At 61.0% G+C, this 19,574-nt stretch overlaps 2 protein-coding genes across 8 annotated transcripts in view; both read left to right on the top strand.

Moving 5' to 3' along the window:
* OSGIN1 (oxidative stress induced growth inhibitor 1) overlaps nt 1–3,140 on the top strand; it is a 30,227-nt gene extending 27,087 nt beyond the window's left edge. For all 3 annotated transcript variants that reach the window (XM_059151592.1, XM_059151590.1, XM_059151591.1), the window contains one exon: nt 1,859–3,140. In XM_059151592.1, the coding sequence (XP_059007575.1) occupies nt 1,859–2,807 (949 nt within the window). In that variant the 3' untranslated portion in view covers nt 2,808–3,140. The remainder of the gene's footprint in view (nt 1–1,858) is intronic.
* Nucleotides 3,141–4,221: 1,081 nt separating this feature from the next.
* NECAB2 (N-terminal EF-hand calcium binding protein 2) overlaps nt 4,222–19,574 on the top strand; it is a 28,443-nt gene continuing 13,090 nt past the window's right edge. For all 5 annotated transcript variants that reach the window (XM_059151967.1, XM_059151970.1, XM_059151971.1 and 2 more), the window contains exons 1-5: nt 4,222–4,489; nt 6,883–6,907; nt 10,829–10,937; nt 12,725–12,750; nt 12,894–12,991. In XM_059151967.1, the coding sequence (XP_059007950.1) occupies nt 4,256–4,489; nt 6,883–6,907; nt 10,829–10,937; nt 12,725–12,750; nt 12,894–12,991 (492 nt within the window). In that variant the 5' untranslated portion in view covers nt 4,222–4,255. The remainder of the gene's footprint in view (nt 4,490–6,882; nt 6,908–10,828; nt 10,938–12,724; nt 12,751–12,893; nt 12,992–19,574) is intronic.

The following is a 19,574-nucleotide window of genomic DNA, read 5'->3' as shown; positions in this document are numbered from 1 at the left end:
GTCACTGAGCAGATGAATTCCAGGCCTGCTCATCCCGGGAATCGAGGCACCACATGCCCAGTGCTCCGGGGGGTGGGGGTTGGCAAACAGGGGATCGCCACTCGGGTGCTGGCCGACCTTGTGTGACGCCCTGTTCTCTCCGACCCCCAAGGGCCATGACAGGGGCCTGTTGTCCCCACGCTGCAACTCAGTTTCAGAAAGAGTCTATGTTCCTGCCGATCTGGTACAAAGATCTCCAGAGAGACAGGACTTCAACTTTAACTCTAGACATACCCTTTTACATTCTGCTTTTAAGGACAGGATATGGCATAGGATGTCAGGGGGTGAAGGCTGTGTTTGCTGTCCTCCTTTTACGCGACTGCAGCGATCTGGCCTGGCTCTTCCTAGGGGCAGGGCCACGCCCACAAGGGCCACGCCCACAAGGGCCACGCCCCTGCCCCCCCCCGAGGGGGGGCTCTCAAGCCCCGCCCAGTCCTGGGGCTTTCCTCCTTTCTGACCTGCCCTTCTTAGAAAGAACAGCCTGTAGCATCTTAGGACCCTTCTCCGGAACAGTTTTTACTCAGAGAATGGGAAGTGACAGACCCACAGACACAGACCCCAGAGTTCCAGCGTCAGAAGCAGACGGGCGAGCAGCGGAGCTCAGGGCCGTGGGGGATGCCGTGTGAGCTGGCCCTGGCACGGGACCTGGTGGGTGTCACCTAGGATCCTCCATTATTTTGTTTTGGGTCGGGGGGGGGGGAGGGGAGAGGAGCAGAGGCAGAGGGACAAGCAGACTCCGCGCAGAGTGCAGAGTCCGACGTGAGGCTCGATCTCACCATCTAGAGCAGGACCTGAGCCAAAACCAAGAGTCAGACCCTCAACCAGCTGCGCCCCCCAGGCGCCCCTCCTAGGATTGTCCTTCAGCGAGTTCCTCCTGAGCAACGTGTCCGCAGCTGGAGAACGTAACCCACCTGCGGACACACAGGCCGACGTCGGCGCTGGGATGGCGCCCAAGCCTTTAGCTCCGGCGACACTGGCCCGGGCAGGGGAGGCACTGAGAGCGAAAGCAAGAGGAACAACACTGGCGATAAAACAGCCTCTGCCCTTGCGGGGCGTTGGGGGGACTCTGCCAAGGGCTTTGCAGGGGCTGCTTTTAAATGAATGTGTTGGGTGAAGTCCAGGAAGCGTGCCCCACTCCAGCAGGCGGGGAGAATGTCTGCAGGAGCTCGCACCTGCGCGGCAGCTGCCCAGAACCAAGAGCCAGACGCCCCCAGCCCCAGGAGCCCCCCCTCGCCCCCACCCCCAGCAGAGCCCCCTTCCTCCCGCCTGCGGCCGCCACTCCATCACCTCTAACTCCCCGCGCCCGTTCCTGCTTCCTGGACTCAACAGGAACAGGATCCTCGCAGCTTTCCGTAGCTCAGTGTTCAGCCCTGGGAGCAGCGGGGACTGTCCCCTGCCGCTCACCTCCGGGCAGGTTCTGTCCTGAGGTCCCCGTTCACCACACTGTCCGACCCTCTCCGCCGCCCCAGGAAGTAGTTCCATCGCCGCCGTCATCCCCGCTGCACAAATGAGGAAACTGAGGCTGGATCGTGTCAGGCACACAGCTCACCGGCAGCCGAGTCGGGATTTGAACCCAGGCCACCCAGTTCTGGAGGCCACACTCCCCCCCACCCCACCTTGATGAGGTACCCGAACGAGCTCCGTTTTACACACGAGGAGCTGGAGGCTCCGAGGGGGTAAACCGAGTCCCACGGCAGGGGAGGCAGAGCCACCGTCCAGCCCCGGGGCCCACCGCCGGCCTGGTCGCCCTGTCGTAGCTGAGGGCTCCCCCACCCCCGTCAGCTCTCTGACACCCGCCCTCCCCCATCCTCCCTTCCAGAGGTCTTCGCAACAGCCGGGCCACGGCCGGGGACATCGCTCACTATTACAGGGACTATGTGACCAAGAAGAGCCTGGGCCACAACTTCGTGTCCAGTGCCGTAGTCACAGCCGTGGAGTGGGGGACACCGGAGTCCAGCGGCTCCGGGCTCCGGGAGCCCGGCCCCCTCTTCCAGGTGAGCGGCTTCCTGACCACCGAGGACCAGAGCCGGCAGCCTTTCTCCCTGTGCGCCCGCAACGTGGTGCTGGCCACAGGCTCGTCGGACAGCCCGGCCCGGCTGGGCATCCCTGGGGAGAACCTGCCCTTTGTCCACTACGAGCTCTCGGCCCTGGAAGCAGCCACGCGGGCGGGCACAGTGAGCCCAGGCTCGGACCCCGTCCTCATTGTGGGCGCAGGGCTGTCGGCCGCTGACGCGGTCCTGTATGCCCGCCACTACAACATCCCCGTGATCCACGCCTTCCGCCGGGCCGTGGACGACCCCGGCCTGGTCTTCAACCAGCTGCCCAAGATGCTGTACCCTGAGTACCACAAGGTGTACCAGATGCTGCGGGAGCGGTCCGTCCCGTCGCCCGGCCCCTACGAGGGCTACCGCAGCCTCCCGGAGCACCGGCTTGTGCTCCTCAAGGAGGACCGCCAGGCCGTGCTGCAGGACCCAGGGGGGCTCCAGAAGGTCTTCGGAGTCGCCCTGGTGCTGGTGCTCATCGGCTCCCACCCTGACCTCTCCTTCCTCCCTGCGGCGGGCGCGAACCTGGCCGTGGACCCTGACCAGCCCCTGAGCGCCAAAAGGAACCCCATCGATGTGGACCCTTTCACGTACCAGAGCACCCACCAGGAGGGCCTGTATGCTGTGGGGCCGCTGGCAGGGGACAATTTTGTGCGTTTCGTGCAGGGTGGGGCCCTGGCCGTGGCCAATTCTCTGCTGAGGAAGGAGGCCAGGAAACCACCCTAGCGCCTGGCCTGGCCTCGTTGTACCCAGACCCTAACGAGGAAGGGAGGCTCCTACAGCCCCGCTGGACACCCCAGCGAGGGACGGGGGCCTCTCCTGGCAGGAGACGGGAGGGGCCCTGAGCCCAGGCAGCAGCCTCTCGGATGAAGACGAGCAGGGAACCCAGGCTGCCTGGACTGGGACTAGTGCCCAGAGTGGGAACAGAGGCCGCAGGCCAGGGTAGGCTGTGATTTGGGGAGAAAGCTGCTGGTAGGGCAGCTGAGCACTGAGCCAAGAGGACTCCAGGCCCTACTCCTTCCAGAATCGGGTCCCAATTAAACCCAGTACCTGCCTCCACTGTTGTGTCTGCGGATTCTGTGCATGGGGAGGGGGCTGGGTGCCCCCTGGGTGGAGGCGGGGAGCACAGGGTCATGTGGGAGAGCCTTGGGCTGGGGAGCTGTGTTGCAAGGGACGGTGCCCTAAGTCAGGGCACAGCTGTGTTAGGAACTGAGGGGACAGTGGGGGGGGGTAGTGTTTCCACGGCCCCTGCCCGCCCCTGCCCACCCCTCCAGCCTAGCCCCTGCCCCTCCTTCCACTCTCTCAACTTAAGGACCACTTAGTGCAGGCGGTCTCCTCTGCCAGGAGCCCCTCCATTCCCCCCAGGGCAACCCCCTGTTCGGGGCCCAAGGTTCATGGCATTGATGGCTCGTGTATCTGTGCCATCTCTCCAGTAACCTCCTCGGCCCGCTTGGATCTAGGTGCCAGGAGGCCAAGGACTCCCCCACCCCCACCCCAGTCCCATTAGTGCAGCCCATGGCCTAGCACGGGCCTTAACGCGTCCTTCGGACAGATGGACGATGGGTGGATAGGGCGCGAGGGGAAGAGGGTGTTCTGGGCCACCAGTCTGGGCGCTGGTGGGGGAGGTTTGAGGGGGCCCGCGGCCCGCAGTTGTGGTGGGGGAGGCCCAGCGCGTGGGCACGGGTCCCCGGAGCTGCAGCCAGCAGAGGGCGCTCCGGGCTCGCCGGACACCTGCGCTCCGGCCCTTGCGTCGGCGCCACGGGTGGGGTGGGGGGGACCTTCGGGAGGGGGGCAGCGGGAGACTTTCGGGGGGCGGCCACCGACCCCACGCCTCCTGGGCAGCCCCTGCGGTGGCCAGGCTGGGGTCCAGCCCCCAGCACCGCGCCCCCGCGGTTCGCCCCCCGCCGCCGCGCCCGGCTGCCGGGGGCGGGGTGGGGGGGAGCGGCGGACACGAGGCACGTGGCTCGGGGTCCAGGCGGAGCGCCCCCCCCTTCCCCGGTCCCCCGGCGCCGGCCCGTCCCCGCGGTGGCCGCGGCCGCGGGGCAGAGGGAGGGAGGGCGGGGCGGCGCGGGCGGCGGCGGCGGCGGCGGCGGGGAGGGGTCGCGCGGGGGCGGGCCGCGGGCCGGGCGGGGGTCGGCGGGCTTCCGGGCGGCGGCGGCGGCGGGCGCGGCGCGATGTGCGAGCGGGCGGCGCGCCTGTGCAGGGCCGGCGCGCACAGGCTGCTCCGGGAGCCGCCGCCGCAGGGCCGGGCGCTAGGCGGGCTGCTGCGCTGGGTGGGCGCCAGGATGGGCGAGCCCCGGGCGCCGCTGGTCCCCGACGCCCCCGACGCCCCCGACGCCCCCGCTGCGGACCCCGGCCCCGGCCCGGGGCCCTGCTCGCCGCGCGGGGGCACCGCTGTCATCCTGGACGTGAGTACGCGCCGGCCGGGACCCCAGCCCCCTCCTCCCCCCACCCCCGGGCGCTCCCGACGCCGCCCTCCTGCGCCCCCGCCGGGACCCGCGAGGCCCCCTCCTCCCCGGGCGGGGGACCCCCGGCCCTTTTCCCCTCGGCGGCCCGGAGCGGGACCCGCACCCGGCCCCTCCGCGTCCCAAGAGCGCGACCCCAGCCCCTCCGAGTTCCGGACGGTCTCCATCGCAGTCTAGCCTCCTCCCCGGACCACGACGGTCCTGCTCTTCCCACCCCCTCCGTCCATTTCTCGGGATCCCCACCTTCTCGGAGCTGGAGCCGGGACCCGGAGTCCTTGGACCCGGCCACCGCCCCCCTACTTTTGTGCTGGCTAAATCCTTACCCTTTCCCAGCCCTGTACCTCAGCCTGTACCTCATCCCTGTCGGGACGCGAGCCCCTGCCGCCTCCGGCCCCCTCCTCTCCATCCCGATGCCTGCCTGAATCCGTACTTTTCGGAACCCCCCCCCCCCGCCCCTTCCAGACTCCGGTGCCCCTTCTCTCATCCCGGTCGTAGACCAGGAGCCCGGGTTTTCTCATCCCCAAAGCCCCTTTGCATCCCGGGCACCGGCGCCCCCTCCCCACCTGTGTCTTCTCTCCTTCAGGAGAGCTGGGGCCACCCCCATCTGCTCTGAGCCCCCACCTCCACTAGGAGCTCCCTCTCTCCATTCCTTCCATACCCTCGACTCAGACCTCCCCCCATCCCCTCCCTGATCCGCAGCACCCACCCCTGGGAAGCCCACCTCCCCCTCCCACCCGCTCCCCAGGAGTGGGAGGAAGATCCTGCAGGAGGGACTGCTGGGGGGCGGCGTGGGAGACCTGCTCTGTAGAGCCAGGGAGAGACGCAGGGGGCTTGGTTCGGGGCACCGCCCCCACCTCCTAACAGCCCAGCGGCAGGTTGTGCCTGTGCCCTGAGGGCCCTGTACCCGGTGGGTCTGGGGGGAGAGTTGTGTCTGTGTGTGGGATCCTTGGGGGGCGCGGAGCTCCTCTCCCCTTCCCTTCTTCTCTCCTGGAACCCACAGTTCGCTCTGTGCAGAGGGGGCTGGGCAGGGCAGGGGGAGCTGTCCTGTGGGTGCTTGTGGTTGCCTGCGGACACGCGCATGCTTGCACAAGCACACACACACACACACACACACACACTTGCGTAGCCACCCTTTCTCCAGACCCCAGCGTAGTTCAGGGGAAAGCCCTGTCCAGATTCTTCCCGTTCCTAAGTGTACAGGCAGCGGGCTCCGGGGTCCTCGTCATGCTGGCGTGTGTGGGCTCTGAGCCTCCATTTCTTCATCTGGGAGACGGAGTGGTGCGTGGGGGTGGGGAGCGGAGTCCTGGAGCCCCATCACGTGGTCTGCTTCTGTTGCTTGGTTGTCGTGGCCATCCTGGGCCGCTGGGGGTGGGACCCTGGCCTCAGGGCAACTTTGCTGTTCTGAGTAGGGGCAGGGCTCTGGTCCTTGCCTCCCCCCCCCCCCGCTCCCGCCCCAGGCACGGGGGGCTCCTGCCCAGGTACCCCAGAGCAGGGTTTCAGCTGAGGGAAGGGGGTGATGTCTGAGAAGCCTTCCTGAGCTGCGGCTTCAGTGTGTCACAGTCTCAGGTGCTTGGGGGGGGGGGGGTGACATCTGTCCTTGGCCCCAGGGCCAGAACCAGAGGTCGGATGGATGGTCAGAGGCGGTGATGCCTCCCCCTGCTCCTTCTTACCAGCACGGCTCACCTCGTCCTGCAAATACCAGGTCTTGGCTCACGCTTAGAGGGGTGGGTGGCTGTCAGCTCCCCCCGCCCCTCCCCCTGCAGCCACAACCTCGCATTTGCAGCTGGGGTGCCGAGCTCTGGGTGGCCCTGCTTCCACCCACTCCCCCACCTGGAAAACAATCCAGTGCCAGCCCCCAGCTGGTCCTCGAGGTTTCCTTAGCGGACATCTCTCTTGGGGCCTAACTGACAGGGTTCCGGGAGGGGCGCAGCGGCTGCGTCCCCAGGACCACGGATGCCGAGTATGGGACTGCGCGTAGCTCGGTGGGTGCGGCCGCGTGGACCGCCCTCTCCGGAGGCACACCCGCAAGCGTGTGGCTGGGTGTGAGCCTGTGTGTGCACGTGTGCGCGCATGGCTGCCAGTGTGGCCGTGGGCAGGCTGGCGGCCCAGAAGGAGAGTGGGCGCTGCTTCCTCGCGGGCGGCTGGGAGGGCTCTGCCTCGAGGGTCCCTCCCGCCCTGATCCCAGCTGGGTCTTCTCCTGGGGGAGGGGCTGCTCTGCTTCCCAGCACCCGCCCCCCCCCACTTGCCGGGGAGTGGGATCCCGGGATGAGTCAGAAGCCACTGGAGGGCGTCTGCCCCTCTGGGGCCCCGGCTGACTGTACTTCTCTTCCCTGCAGATTTTCCGCCGGGCGGACAAAAACGGTGAGTTTCCCTCCCAGACTGTCCCCTGAATGAGGCCCTGGCTCTTTCTGTCCTGATGCTTCAGGGAGAGGGACCACGGGTGGGGGCATGAACAGCCTTGCACCTAAAGGTTCAAAGTACAGGATGCTGAAGTCAGAAGGCCACAACCCAGTTCTGCCCGGGCCTCAGTTCCCTGTCTGTACAGTGGGATTCCCGTGGTTCGTACTTAGTAGGGGTGCCACAGGGATTCGGGGAGTTGGCATCTGTGGTGCCCGGGTGTTCTGCGTATTGTAGGTGCTTGGGGGAACCTCAGCCCTCAGACCGCTGGAAGGGACCAGAGCAGCCCAGGGAGGGGGTGCCCAGCGACCACCCTTTAAGGGGGCCCCCAGCCTCACTCCAGGCCCTGGCCCATGTCTTCCTCGCCGCCCAGAGAGGTTAGTGACTTGCTCAGGGTCACCCAGCCTCATGAAGACAGGCCAGCTTGTGCTGCGACCCCAGGACTTTTCCCCATGTCAGGTGTCCTCCCCAGCGATGTGAGGGGCACGCTGTCGGGGCCCGTGGATGTGACATTGCACTCCTCCTCGCTTCTTAGAAGGTCTTTCCAGTATAGGAGGGAGGTGGAGGCCTCAAAAAGGACCAGGTTTCCCAAGGGACACCTGAGCCTCACAGCTGCAACCAGGAGCAGCACAACTTCACATAAACACCTGCGTCCTTATTCCCAGGGCCAGCGCCACCCTCCGTGGCTTTAGGGAACCCATCGTCCCTCCGCAGACCTCAGCTTCCCCATCTCTAAAGTGGGCTCATCGGTTGCTCTTAACTCGCCTGCAGCCTTGGCTGTTGGGAAGGCGCAGGGGGAGATGTGTGAAGGGTGGGGAGCAGGGGGTCCTCGGGCCCCAGCGCCTGGCCTGCGGGGGTGGAATTGCAGGTGGCCGCTCTGGCCCGGGCCCCCGCACCCCCTCCCTCCCTGACCCATCCCCTCCACGGTGTTGGGGTGGATTGAGAGGCCTTGGGGGAGGGCCTTGCACAGGCCCGGACTAGAAGCCAGGGCCCAGGGGTCTCCATCCCCTGCCCCTTGGCGTGATGATGATCCCTCCCAGGCCTCTGGGACACGGGACTCCCGGCGGTTCCATTTGGAGCAGGGGGGATGGATAGGGCTGCGGGGGCCCTGCAGTGACCTCCAGAAGTGCTTGCGGCACCTGGGCGCAGACGGCCTTCGAGGTTCAGCGGGGGTCGAGGGGCTCGATCCCAGACCTGGATGCAGGTGTCTCTCTGGCGTCTTCATTGTGCCGTGGCCTGGGGCCACGTGGTCACCTTCGCCCATTATGAGTCCCTGGCTAGTAGGAATGTGGGCTTGTCCCTGCCGTGGGCACACAGTCCGTCTTTGCAAAGGTCTGTAGGCTTTGAGGTCACGGGTCTGTTTCCTGCCGAGTGCGGCTCTGCACAGCTGTGGGGCACAGCAGGAGTCTGGCTGCCGGTCTCCCTGCGGGCGGCCGTGGCTCTGCGTGGCCTTCCCTGCTTCTGTGATGACCACTGGACACATCCAAGTGTGCGCGGACCCATGTGTGTGTGTGCACCTGCCTGGTGGGGGTTCGGCACGCCAGCCTCCCTACGGGCCCACGTGGGGTCTCCTCCTAGTCTCCTGTTGCCCCGTGGGAGACCGTGTTTCCGCCCCGTGAGCACAGCAGTGGGGTCCCTCGACATCACTCCGTGGCCCCCATGGAGGCCGAGCCCATCCCCCTCCGGGGGCCTCAGGTCTTCCCGGTCTCCGTACTGAGGGGTCGTCACCGGCTTGATGTCGGTCCCAGAGGAGCTTCGGGGCCTGTGAGGAGGTGGAGTCCCTTCTCTGTCACAGTCTTGGCTCTTGTGACCTCAGGCTGGTCACCAAATGCTTGGGGCCTCAGTTTCCCCATCTGTAAGTGGGCCTGATGACACCGGGACTGCCCTCAGAGGGCCCTGGTGGGACTGTTGCCGGGTCTGGGTGCCCAGGCCATGGGGAACCGTGATTCCAACGCCACCCGTGGGCGTGGATGCTGTGGTTTGCCAACAGGTGTTTGGTTCCTACCCACGCTACCCCGAGAGCTCACGGCCCGGGGGGCTTCTGGCAGCCACCCAGCACCCCCTGTTCCTCGACCTCATCGGGGCTTCAGTGTGCTTCTGCTGGGATGAGAAGCATCACCCTCTTTTTAGCGATGCCCAAAGCACGGCCCAGAGCACGCAGGGGCGGGACTGCCGATCCCGGGCTGGGTCGCAGCGAGGGCAGCGGGGACTGAGAGCACGTCCGGGGGGGGGGGGGGGGGGGGATGAACCCGAAGGGGTGGCCAGAGCCGCAGACGGACGCACAGATGGGTGCTGGCCCTGCCCCGGGCACCCGCAGGAGCGATGCCCAGAGGTGCAGGGTGGGGTATGGTCTCGCGGGAGAAGCGTCCGGAACCCCAGGGCCAGGGGCTCGGGGCCAGCTGTGCTGGTGGCCCCCGGGGGGACGCTTCTTTGTTGAGACAGAGCGATCGTGGCTCCTGCGCGGAGGCTGAGGGTCAGGGGTCTGCCCGCAGCCCGGGCATGAAGCCTGGGAGGGTGGCGGGGGGTGTCCAGCAGCGCCTGACTGCGTTCCTCCCCAGGGACGTGGACACAGCCAGAGGCCTGGCATTTGGAAGGTCACGGTGACGAGGCTGAGCTCATGCTCGTTAGCGAAGACACCTGCCCGCGGCCGGTGCAGCGTCCTTGCTGGGAGGGGGGTGCCAGGCCCTCTCCTCTGCTGGTACAGAGGCCCCGGGGAGGGAGCCAGGAGCTGTTCCTTCCCTCATTAGTGGAGCTGGGCTCATTAGGGCTATGGCAGCACATTCAAGGTAAATGTCAGCCGAGGGGTCTGTGCCCGGGAGGCCGGGCGGGGGCCTCCCTGCCTGCCCGCCCGAGTGCAGCGGGCACGGAGGAGCCTGGACAGGCGGAAGGAGGGGAGGCAGGGAGATGCCCCCCACACCCCCGAGGCCGCACCCGCGCAGCCTTGAGTGGTCAAACCCCGCACGCTTCCCCTCCCCCGCAGTGCAGACCTGGCCTTGCCCTTGGGGGGCGGGGGCTCTCACCAGGAGACTCTGCCCCTGGCCTGGGGGGCGGCATGGACTTGGGGGCCAGTTGGCTGAGGCTCTAGCTCCAGCTGTGGATCCCTTAGCGGCTCTGGGTCTCGGTTTACCGCTCTGGAAAATGGGAGTCTCGTGAAGACCCAGTGGCCCGCGTGTTGGCCGCAGTTCTGCACGGGGCCTCCTTCCTGGCGCCTCAGGAAACTTGGAAAGTCTCTTTTTCACAGACTGGAAAGAGCCTCCGTGGGCTGTGCGTCGTTTACAGCTGGTAGCGTGAAGGCCTTTTTATGGTTGCGTGCGTGTGTGTGTGTGTGTGTGTGTGTGTGTGTAGGGGGTGGGGCGGGGCTTGTCTGCTTTGTTTCGGGGGGAGCTCTTGTTTTTGAAAGCTACAAAGTCATTTCCTTCTGTCACGCGGAGGGAAGCGGGGAGTCGCCCTTGGCCCGGCCCGGCCTCCCGCACAGGCACTCGCTGCCTCTCTCCGGGTCTCCTGAAGCTCGCAGGCCTGATGGGCCAGAGGGAAGGCAGGTGGAGGGAAGCCGAGGCAAGGTGCCAGGGTCTCCCTCTGCCTAGCTGGTTTCTGGGCCCTACTTTGAGCCCCTGCAGAGTTTGTGGGAGCAAAGAGAGATCGTCCTGGGGCCTTTACAATACAGGAATGGGAGCATGGGTGGTTCTGTCGGTTAAGCGTCTGACTCTTGATTTTAGCTCGGGTCATGATCTCGGGGTCCTGGAGTTGACTAGTTCATCTGGCTGTTCGCTGGGCAGCGGAGGTTCTCCGGCGGGAGCTGATCTGGAGATTGGGGGATTGTCAGCCTCGGGCTGTCTTATCTCTCAGACACCAGCGGCCCCCCCCCCTCTCCTCCCTCCCCTGCAGACGACGGGAAGCTGTCGCTGGAGGAGTTCCAGCTCTTCTTTGCAGATGGCGTCCTCGACGAGAAGGAGCTGGAGGGCCTCTTCCACACGATTGACTCTGACAACACCAAGTGAGCCAGGCCTCCCGCTGCTGGGCTGGGGCGGCCTCCCGTGGGTCTGGGGGGACCCGTCTTCCTTCCTGGCGAGGCAGTCAGTCTCTGTGTTCCACTCCCCTGGAGGGGCAGGAGACCCAAAACATCCCCGCACCTGCCGACCCACAGGTCAGGTCTGGTGGCCCCCGCTGGCTGGGGTGACCGGGCTGTGGGCACAGGGACGTCACATTGGTGGGCACACGTGGCTAAGAAGGAACAGACCCTCGACGCTACAGCGTGCCCACACGGTAACGAAAAGGGGACATTGGCAGTGACCTCCACCTCCTGCTAACTCAGCCCAGTTCTGACCCAGGCACCTCGTGCTCGTCCCCAGTCCCAAGGGGACCTCTGTGACCTTGATCTTCACTGATCCTGTCTTAAACCAAACTGACCAGGTACCAGTCGTAGTTCTGACTTGAGCTCCTCTCCACCTCATAAACCCCGTCATAACCCCCCGAACTTGCATCTCAGAACCAGCCAAAACCTCTGGCCTGACCCATCCCTAAGTCAAGTGCAAAGTGTACATTCTGCTTATACCTGACCTCACCAACTCACTCTTTCCCTGGGAAAGAGCAGGTTTGCTGAGCCGGGGTCCCCTGGGACAGGCTGGAGGTATCCCACACAAGGAGCAGCCACCAGGCGTGCCTGCAGGGGACCTGGCACCGTGGTGACCTGGACCAGAGGTTGGGGCTGCGAGTGTCCTGGGAGGCACAGGCCGGGGACCAGGGTGGGCAGGTGTCCTTATCTGGGAAAGGCCACTGGAAACAGCTTCCTGCTGCAGCCCTCGTGAAGGGCTTGGTTTCTGCAAACAGATGGCGGTTTCTGAGCACTTCCTGCAGTCCCCCAGGGAGCTTTGAAAGGGGTCTGTAGGTGGCTTCTGGTTTACTCATTGTCGTGGGGCCTTTTGTGTTGGGCCGGCTGGATGGGGGAAGGAGGCTTAGGCTGAAATCTTCAGCTGAGTACAGTTAAAGAGGCTTCCTCTCTGCAGGACTTGTCAGAACATTTAATATGGGATGTGAATTGGAGGAATCTCCAAGACAGGGCTTCCAGAGCCTTGAAGCTAGATTTCTTTGGCCGTAGGAGCCTTCTCCCAGATGCATCTTACGGAACTGGGATGCCAGGAGCTCTCCAGCCAGGGCAGTTCCTCCTCTCTCAGTGAGGGAACCGGGACCTGGAAAGGGTCCCTTGGCCTGTGCCCCCAGCACGGCCCACCACCGCGTCTCCGTTCGGAGGCTGCTGCCTGCACTTTCCCCAGCGCGGGTGGCATTCTGGGGCTTAGTCTCCTCCGAGGAAGGACATAGCCCTCTCCGCGCTGTAGGCATGGGGATGCGGGACCCCAGGGCGAGGGTGGGGACACGGAGGGGAGAGCCCCAGGACCCAGCAGGCAGGCATGCCCTGGGGGAGGCCCATACTAGTTATGGGCCCCCCGTCTCTGTCCCATTCCCTCCCTTCTCCCAGCCCCTGGCCGAGGCCCGGTGCAGTCTGTGTCCCATATGCTCCTGACATGGGCAGCAGAGTGGGGGAGGGGAAGCGAGCAGGGGGTGGGGTCAGAAGAGTTGCGGGGGGGCGGAGGGGGGGTAGAGTTCCCTGCTCTGTCCTTGGGAGGGAAGCGTCCTCGACCTCATGCGTGAAGCAGGGCTCGCGGGGCCTGCGTGGGCGCTGACGGACGAGGCACCGCAGGCAGCCGGGGCCGTGCACGCTGCGGAGGGGGAGGGCGGATGGGACAGGGACGGGCCTGACCTGAGTCTCCCTCCTTCTCTCTGCAGCCACGTGGACACCAAGGAGCTATGTGGTAGGTGCCCAGCTCTGCAGGGACCAGGCCTGGGCTGGTGGGGAGGGACTCGGGGGAGCCCTGAGGGCACAGGTGGGAGGCGTGGGGAGCCCCGCGAGGTGGGGTCCTCCTCTGCCCCTGACCTCAGCTTTGCCTTCCCTCAGATTACTTTGTGGACCACATGGGCGATTATGAGGACGTCTTGGCCTCCTTGGAGACCTTGAACCACTCTGTCCTGAAGGCGATGGGCTACACCAAGAAGGTCATGGGGTGTGGGTGGCTCCTGGGGCTCCGGGTCTGGGATTTCCTCCAGAGCATCCTCAGCCAAGGGGCCTGGACTTGGGATGCTGAGCGCTGGGTGGGTCTGGCTCTGGGGTGGGCTTTCCTGGGGGCTCCCGAGGGCGCTGGTGGAGGCGGGTGGAGCGCGTGGTGCACGGCCCCGTGCTGCGGTGTCTGGTGTGGAGCGTGAGGCCGTTTCCTGGAGTTGCGCGTGGTCTGGGCACGCGGTGCTAGAAAGGGAGCTGTGGCCTCCCCGAGCCCTCCAGCGCCCTCGGACGGGAGAGGGACCCGAAAGTCTCGCGCCCTCCTGCAGTGGGGTTATGGGACGGCAGGGGAGGGAAAGGCACAGGTGCCTGTGTCTGCGCTTGGCTGAGGACTTGCACAGTGTCCGGTGTGAGCACCCTGTCTGGGCGGCAGGACCGCTCAGAGTGTTGGGAGCAAGCCCGGTGCAGGGACCCCTGCATGTCCCGGAGAGTGGTCTCTCCAGCAGCTCTGCCCCCAGTGCTGTCACCTGCTCGAGTGCCCTGAAGGAGGACAGGAGGCAGGGAGCGGGGACCGGGTTGGGGGCTGGGTGTCGTGCCATCTCTGTTGAAGCTCAGGGGCAGAAGCAGCCCGTCCCCCAGCCTCGGGGTCTGCACCCCACTGGGCCGGGGGCTGCTGGAAGGGCAGGCATCAGAGAAGGGGTGCCCTGGGCTTGCCGAGGACCCGCACTGGCCAGCCCTGGCGTGGCCACGGTCACACGGTCACCAGTCCCATCTCGTAGCTCTGCAAACGGGCTCTGAAGAGGGAACCCTGCAGAGTCCGCCAGATGGCCGTCGCTGCGGGCTCAGTGCGGGGGCTGCTGAGGCAGGGACCCGGCGGGAGGTACGGAGCACGGCCCTGGACTCCGGGCCCACCTGGGGGGTGACAGGAGGGCCAGTTGTTCCCGAGGGGGTGCAGCGCACTGAGCGAGGCGTGCAGGGAGGGAGTGCGGAGTGGAACGTGGTGAGGCGCACGTAGACCGGACTGAAGGACGCCCGGGCCGGTCCCTTCCCCCCGTGGGCCTCAGTTTCTCCATCTGTGGAATGCAGTGTTCACCTTCAGCCTTCAGGGGATTGAATGAAGTAAGGTCTCCCAGCCGCTTAGCACGGGGCCTGGCACAGAGCAGAGGTGACTGTCCTAGCGTGAAGGCTCCTGTCGTCTGCCCGGACAGAAGCAAGACGAATTCTGTACGTTTTTTCCCAGTGGTTCTCGGTTACTGCGCCGCGTCTCTCGGAGAATCCCATTCTTCCGCTCTCAGAAAAGCCGGGCCTGGTCCTGAGCCTCCACGTACCCACGGCGCGCGCCTTTCCTCCCGTCCGCTGTCTGAGTCTGGGTCTCAGAGCCTGTCGTAAAGACCGTGTAGGAGCCACTGCCTGTCGTCGCCTGGATTTGGGGTGGACGTTCTGAACGTCGTGGGTGGGCAGTGGGTTTGCAGGGGAGCGTGGAGAGAGCCCAGACCCTGGGATCCCGGCCCGGACCAGGGGTAGCTTCCCAGCTCCGCGCCTGATGGGCCGGGAGACGCGCCCCACGTGCCCCCCTGGGACCCCTCGGGGATGGAGCCGCCCCCCCAGCGAGGCCATCTCAGGTGTCACCCAAGGGCTCGCTTCCTTCTGGGTGTCCTTCTGGGTCTGCCCATCACTCTGCCGGGGGGACCTCAGTCTACGTCAGGGAGAGGACTCGAGCATCTACCAGTAGGACTTGGACCGGTTCTCGAGAGTCTGGTCTGGGAAGCCAGGCGCACGGGATGCTTGGGGCGGCCTTCTGGGCGTTTCCAGCAGGACCCCTGACGGCTGGTGTTGGCAGGAGCAGCGGCATTTCTTTTCCCGGCTGGTTTTCGAACCGATTTTTGCTGATCGCCATGCAGCTCGTGGTCCTCTGGGATGCTTCCCCTGCGTCCGTGTCGATCCGTGTGGACCACTGGCTTCCGGGGCTGCAGGGTCCCGGTCACGCCGGGACCCGGTGCACTTGGCTTCTCGGTTCCTGGGGCGCGCGGCCCTCTGATTTCTGGGGTGCGTCCTGCTGCCTTTCCTTCCCGCCGATTCAGCCGCCGCGTCAGGCTTCCTCTTGTGGCTCGTGATTTTCAAGTGTGTTTCTCCAGTATTTCTCCACTAATGACAATATTAATACCAGCTCTATTTTTAGAAACCTCTTCAGTCTGTTAAAATATATATATATATATATATTTTTTTTTTTTTTTTTGCCTTCCCTTCATTACATTTCATCTTAGGAGGTCGTAGTGAGTCTTTTAAATTTCCTTTGGATGGCGTGAGTCTCCTTCAGCTCTTGGCGGGGTGGATTCTATTCTTGGAGTGTCTTCTGCGGAACATTCCTTCACTCCCTGGGAGAAGCCCCGGCGGGCGCCCGGACCCTCTGTCGCAGCGCTGAGCTCTCGCTTGGTCTCCCTTGGAAATAGCGGCTGGACATTGATTTGGGGATGAATTGTGGGTTTGGAAGATCTTGCTGTGTGTGAATCCGCTTCTCCACCACGGAATCCTTTTTTTATTCAAAAATAGAAGGAACTTATCCAGGAAGCTGGGGTCAAGGTCCCCCTCGGGGGAGGGGAGGGGGGAGTATATTCATAGATCTTTGAGGTCATCCTGGTTCCAGTGAAACATTTGACTTTTTGTGTCCCTTTTAGTGCCGTTTCAAATAAAACTGTCATGGACACATTCAGCTTCGCGATCAGCCATGCATAGTATGTTGATGGTTTTTTTTATTAACATACAATGTATTATTTGCTTCAGGGGTACAGGTCTGCGAATCATCAGTCTTACACAGTTCACAGCACTCACCATAGCACTCGCTGTCCCCAGTGTCCACCACCCAGTCACCCCATCCCTCACTCCCCAACCCCCAGCAACCCTCAGTTTGTTTCCTGAGATTAAGAGTCTCTTATGGTTTGTCTCCCTCCCAGTCCCATCTTGTTTCTTTTTTTCCCTCCCTATCCCTCAAACCCCCAACTCTGCCTCTCAAATTCCTCATATCAGGGAGATCATATGATAATTATCTTTCTCTGGTGGACTTATTTCGCTCAGCAGAATACCCTCTAGTTCCATCCACGTCGTTGCAAATGGCAAGATTTCGTTTCTTTTGATGGCTGCATAGTATTCCATTTGTGTATATATACCACATCTTCTTGATCCATTCATCTGTTGATGGACATCTAGGTTCTTTCCATAGTTTGGCTATTGTGGACACTGCTGCTGTAAACATTCGGGTGCACGTGCCCCTTCGGATCACTACGTTTGTATCTTTAGGGTAAATACCCAGTAGTGAGATTGCTAGGTCATAGGATAGCTCTATTTTCAACTTCTTGAGGAACCTCCATGCTGTTCTCTAGAGCGGCCAAACCAGCTTGCATTCCCACCAACAGTGTAGGAGGGTTCCCCTTTCTCCACATCCTTGCCAACTTCTATTTCCTGACTTGTTAATTTTAGCCATTCTGACTCGTGTGAGGTGGTATCTCACTGTGGTTTTGATTTGCATTTCCCTGATGCTGAGTGATGTGGAGCACTTTTCATGTCTGTTGGCCATCTGGATGTCTTCTTTGCAGAAATGTCTGTTCATGTCCTCTGCCCATTTCTTGATTATTTGTTCTTTGGGTGTTGAGTTTGAGAAGTTCTTTTTTTTTTTTAACTCTTTTTTTTTTTTTTTAAGATTTTATTTACTTACTTGACAGACAGAGATCACAAGTAGGCAGAGAGGCAGGCAGAGAGAGAAGGGGAAGCAGGCTCCCCGCTGAGCAGAGAGCCCGATGCGGGTCTCAATCCCAGGACCCTGGGATCATGACCCGAGCCAAAGGCAGAGGCTTTAACCCACTGAGCCACCCAGGCGCCCCAGAGTTTGAGAAGTTCTTTAGAGATTTTGGATATTAGCCCTTTATCTGATATGTCATTTGCAAATATCTTCTCCCAGTCTGTCAGTTGTCTTTTGATTTTGTTAACTGTTTCCTTTGCTGTGCAGAAGCTTTTAATCTCGATGAAGTCCCTATAGTTCTTTTCGCCCATGCTTCCCTTGCCTTTGGCGATGTTTCTAGGAAGAAGTTGCTGCAGCTGAGGTCGAAGAGGTTGCTGCCTGTGTTCTCCTCAAGGATTTTGATGGATTCCTGTCTCACATTAAGGTCTTTCATCCATTTTGAGTCTATTTTTATGTGTGGTATAAGGAAATGGTCCAGTTCCGTTCTTCTGCATGTGGCTGTCCAATTTTCCCAACACCATTTGTTGAAGAGACTTTTTTTCCATTGGACATCCTTTCCTGCCTTGTCGAAGATTAGTTGACCATAGAGTTGAGGGTCTTTTCTGGGCTCTCTATTCTGTTCCTTTGATCTGTGTGTCTATTTTTGTGCCAGTACCATACTGTCTTGATGATGACAGCTTTGTAATAGAGCTTGATGGTCTGGAATTGTGATGCCACCAACTTTGGCTTTCTTTTTCAACATTCCTCCGGCTATTTGGGTCTTTTCTGGTACCATATAAATTTTAGGGTTATTGATTCCATTTCTTTGAAAAAAATTGATGATATTTTGATAGGCATGGCATTAAATGTGTAGATTGCTTTAGATAGCAGAGACATTTTCAAAATATTTGTTCCTCCAATCCGTGAGCATGGAACATGTTTCCATTTCTTTGTGTCTTCCTCAGTTTCTTTCATGAGTACTTTATAGTTTTCTGAGTACAGGTTCTTTGCATCTTTGGTTAGGTTTATTCCTAAGTATCTCATAGTTTTGGGTGCAATTGTAAATGGGATCAATTGCTTAATTTCTCTTTCTTCTGTCTTGTTGTTGGTGTACAGAAATGCAACTGATTCTGTGTATTGATTTTATATCCTGACACTTTACTGAATTCCTATATGAGTTCTAGTAGATTTGAGGGGAATCTTTTGGGTTTTCCACATAAAGTATCATATCATGTTGATGATTTAAAAAAAAAAATCTAAAATCTTCTTTGACCCCAAACAGGAACTTGATGGAGATTGAATTCAACAACACCTATGCTTCTGTAGCTCTAGTCTTATTTTAATGTTTGTCCTGTTGGGCTACGTTTTAAAAACTTCTGTTTGCCAGTTTTACCTGTTTGCTTTTTTAAAACATTTTATTAGTTATTTTAGAAAGAGAGCATGTGAGCAACCACTGGGGGAGGGGCAGAGGGAGAAGGAAAGAGAAACTCCAGCAAACTCCCCACGGAGCACAGAGCCTGACTTGGGGCTCCTTCCCGATCCCACACCCCTGAGATCACGACCTGAGCCAAAATCAAGAGCCAGACTCTCAACTATCTGGGCCACCCCCGGCGCCCCCAGCTTTGCCCCAGATGCCCAGCCCCTCGACACATGTCTTTCCATTTCCCGCTACGGTTCCTGCTGTAGCTACGGTTTCCAGGCTTCTCTGGTCCGTCCTGCGTCCGCAGGCTGGTGGTCACTGCTCTTTTCCACGTGGGAAGAGCAGGGCTTCCGTTCTTCTGACAATCCGCTGGACGTCTTAAGCCTTGACCTTGGGTGTTTTCCCTGCAGCTGGGATTCTCGGGATTCGGGATTCTCTCGTGGGGCGGCACCTCCTTGCTGACTCTCCCCGGACCTCTGCCGCATCCCTGCGCATCCCTGCTCATCCCGGGCTCCCCCGTGCGGTCGAGGGAAGTGAGCAGCCCCGGTTTCCCCGCCGCGCTCACACCGTGTGATTTCCAGGTGATACGGTGCTTGAGCTGTTTTGATAATGACCTCGTGGGTGCTCAAGTGGAAGACGGGGTCATCCTTTCCAGAACGGGAAATCGGAAAATGGCTGTGCCTTCTGTGTTAGGACATGTGTATTCCTAAGACTCGTTGCAAAGAGGGGAACCGTGTCTCTCGTACAAATGAAAAATGCATATGCAGTCCCTCGTTTTGGCCAACCCCAAGATTTTTATTTATATTAGAGGTGCTAATAACATCACCGTGCCACTCCTTTTTTTTTTTTTTTTAAAGATTTTATTTATTTATTTGACAGAGATCACAAGTAGGCAGAGAGGCAGGCAGAGAGAGAGAGGAGGAAGCAGGCTCCCCGCTGAGCAGAGAGCCCGATGTGGGGCTCGATCCCAGGACCCTGAGATCATGACCTGAGCTGAAGGCAGAGGTTTAACCCACTGAGCCACCCAGGCGCCCCTCCTTTCTTTTTTTTAAAATATTATTTATTTATTTGAGAGTGACAGAGACTGAATGAGCAGGGAGAAAGGGAGAGGGAGAAGCAGGCTCCCCGCTGAGCAAGGAGCCGGGCTCTGGACTCGATCCCAGGATCCGGGGCACATGACCTGAGCTAAGGGCAGACGCTTAACCGCTGAGCCACCCAGGCCTCCCCTCACCAGTCACTCCTTAAGCTTTGGTTTCAAAGTTGAGAAAATCACTTAAAGCCATAAGGCTTATTATTATTATTATTATTATTATTTTGTCTCCAGATAGGAATTTTCTTCAATAATTTTAATCTCAGAAATACAGAATTCACATCTCTCATTTACAATTACTTGGGTCGCATATACAGTTTTCATACCAAATCTTTATATTATTTACCGTATTGTCTCTAT

This window comes from Mustela lutreola, chromosome 16, assembly GCF_030435805.1.
Source record: "Mustela lutreola isolate mMusLut2 chromosome 16, mMusLut2.pri, whole genome shotgun sequence".
Lineage (NCBI taxonomy): Eukaryota > Metazoa > Chordata > Mammalia > Carnivora > Mustelidae > Mustela > Mustela lutreola.
This window is presented reverse-complemented; position numbering and strand designations above follow the sequence as displayed.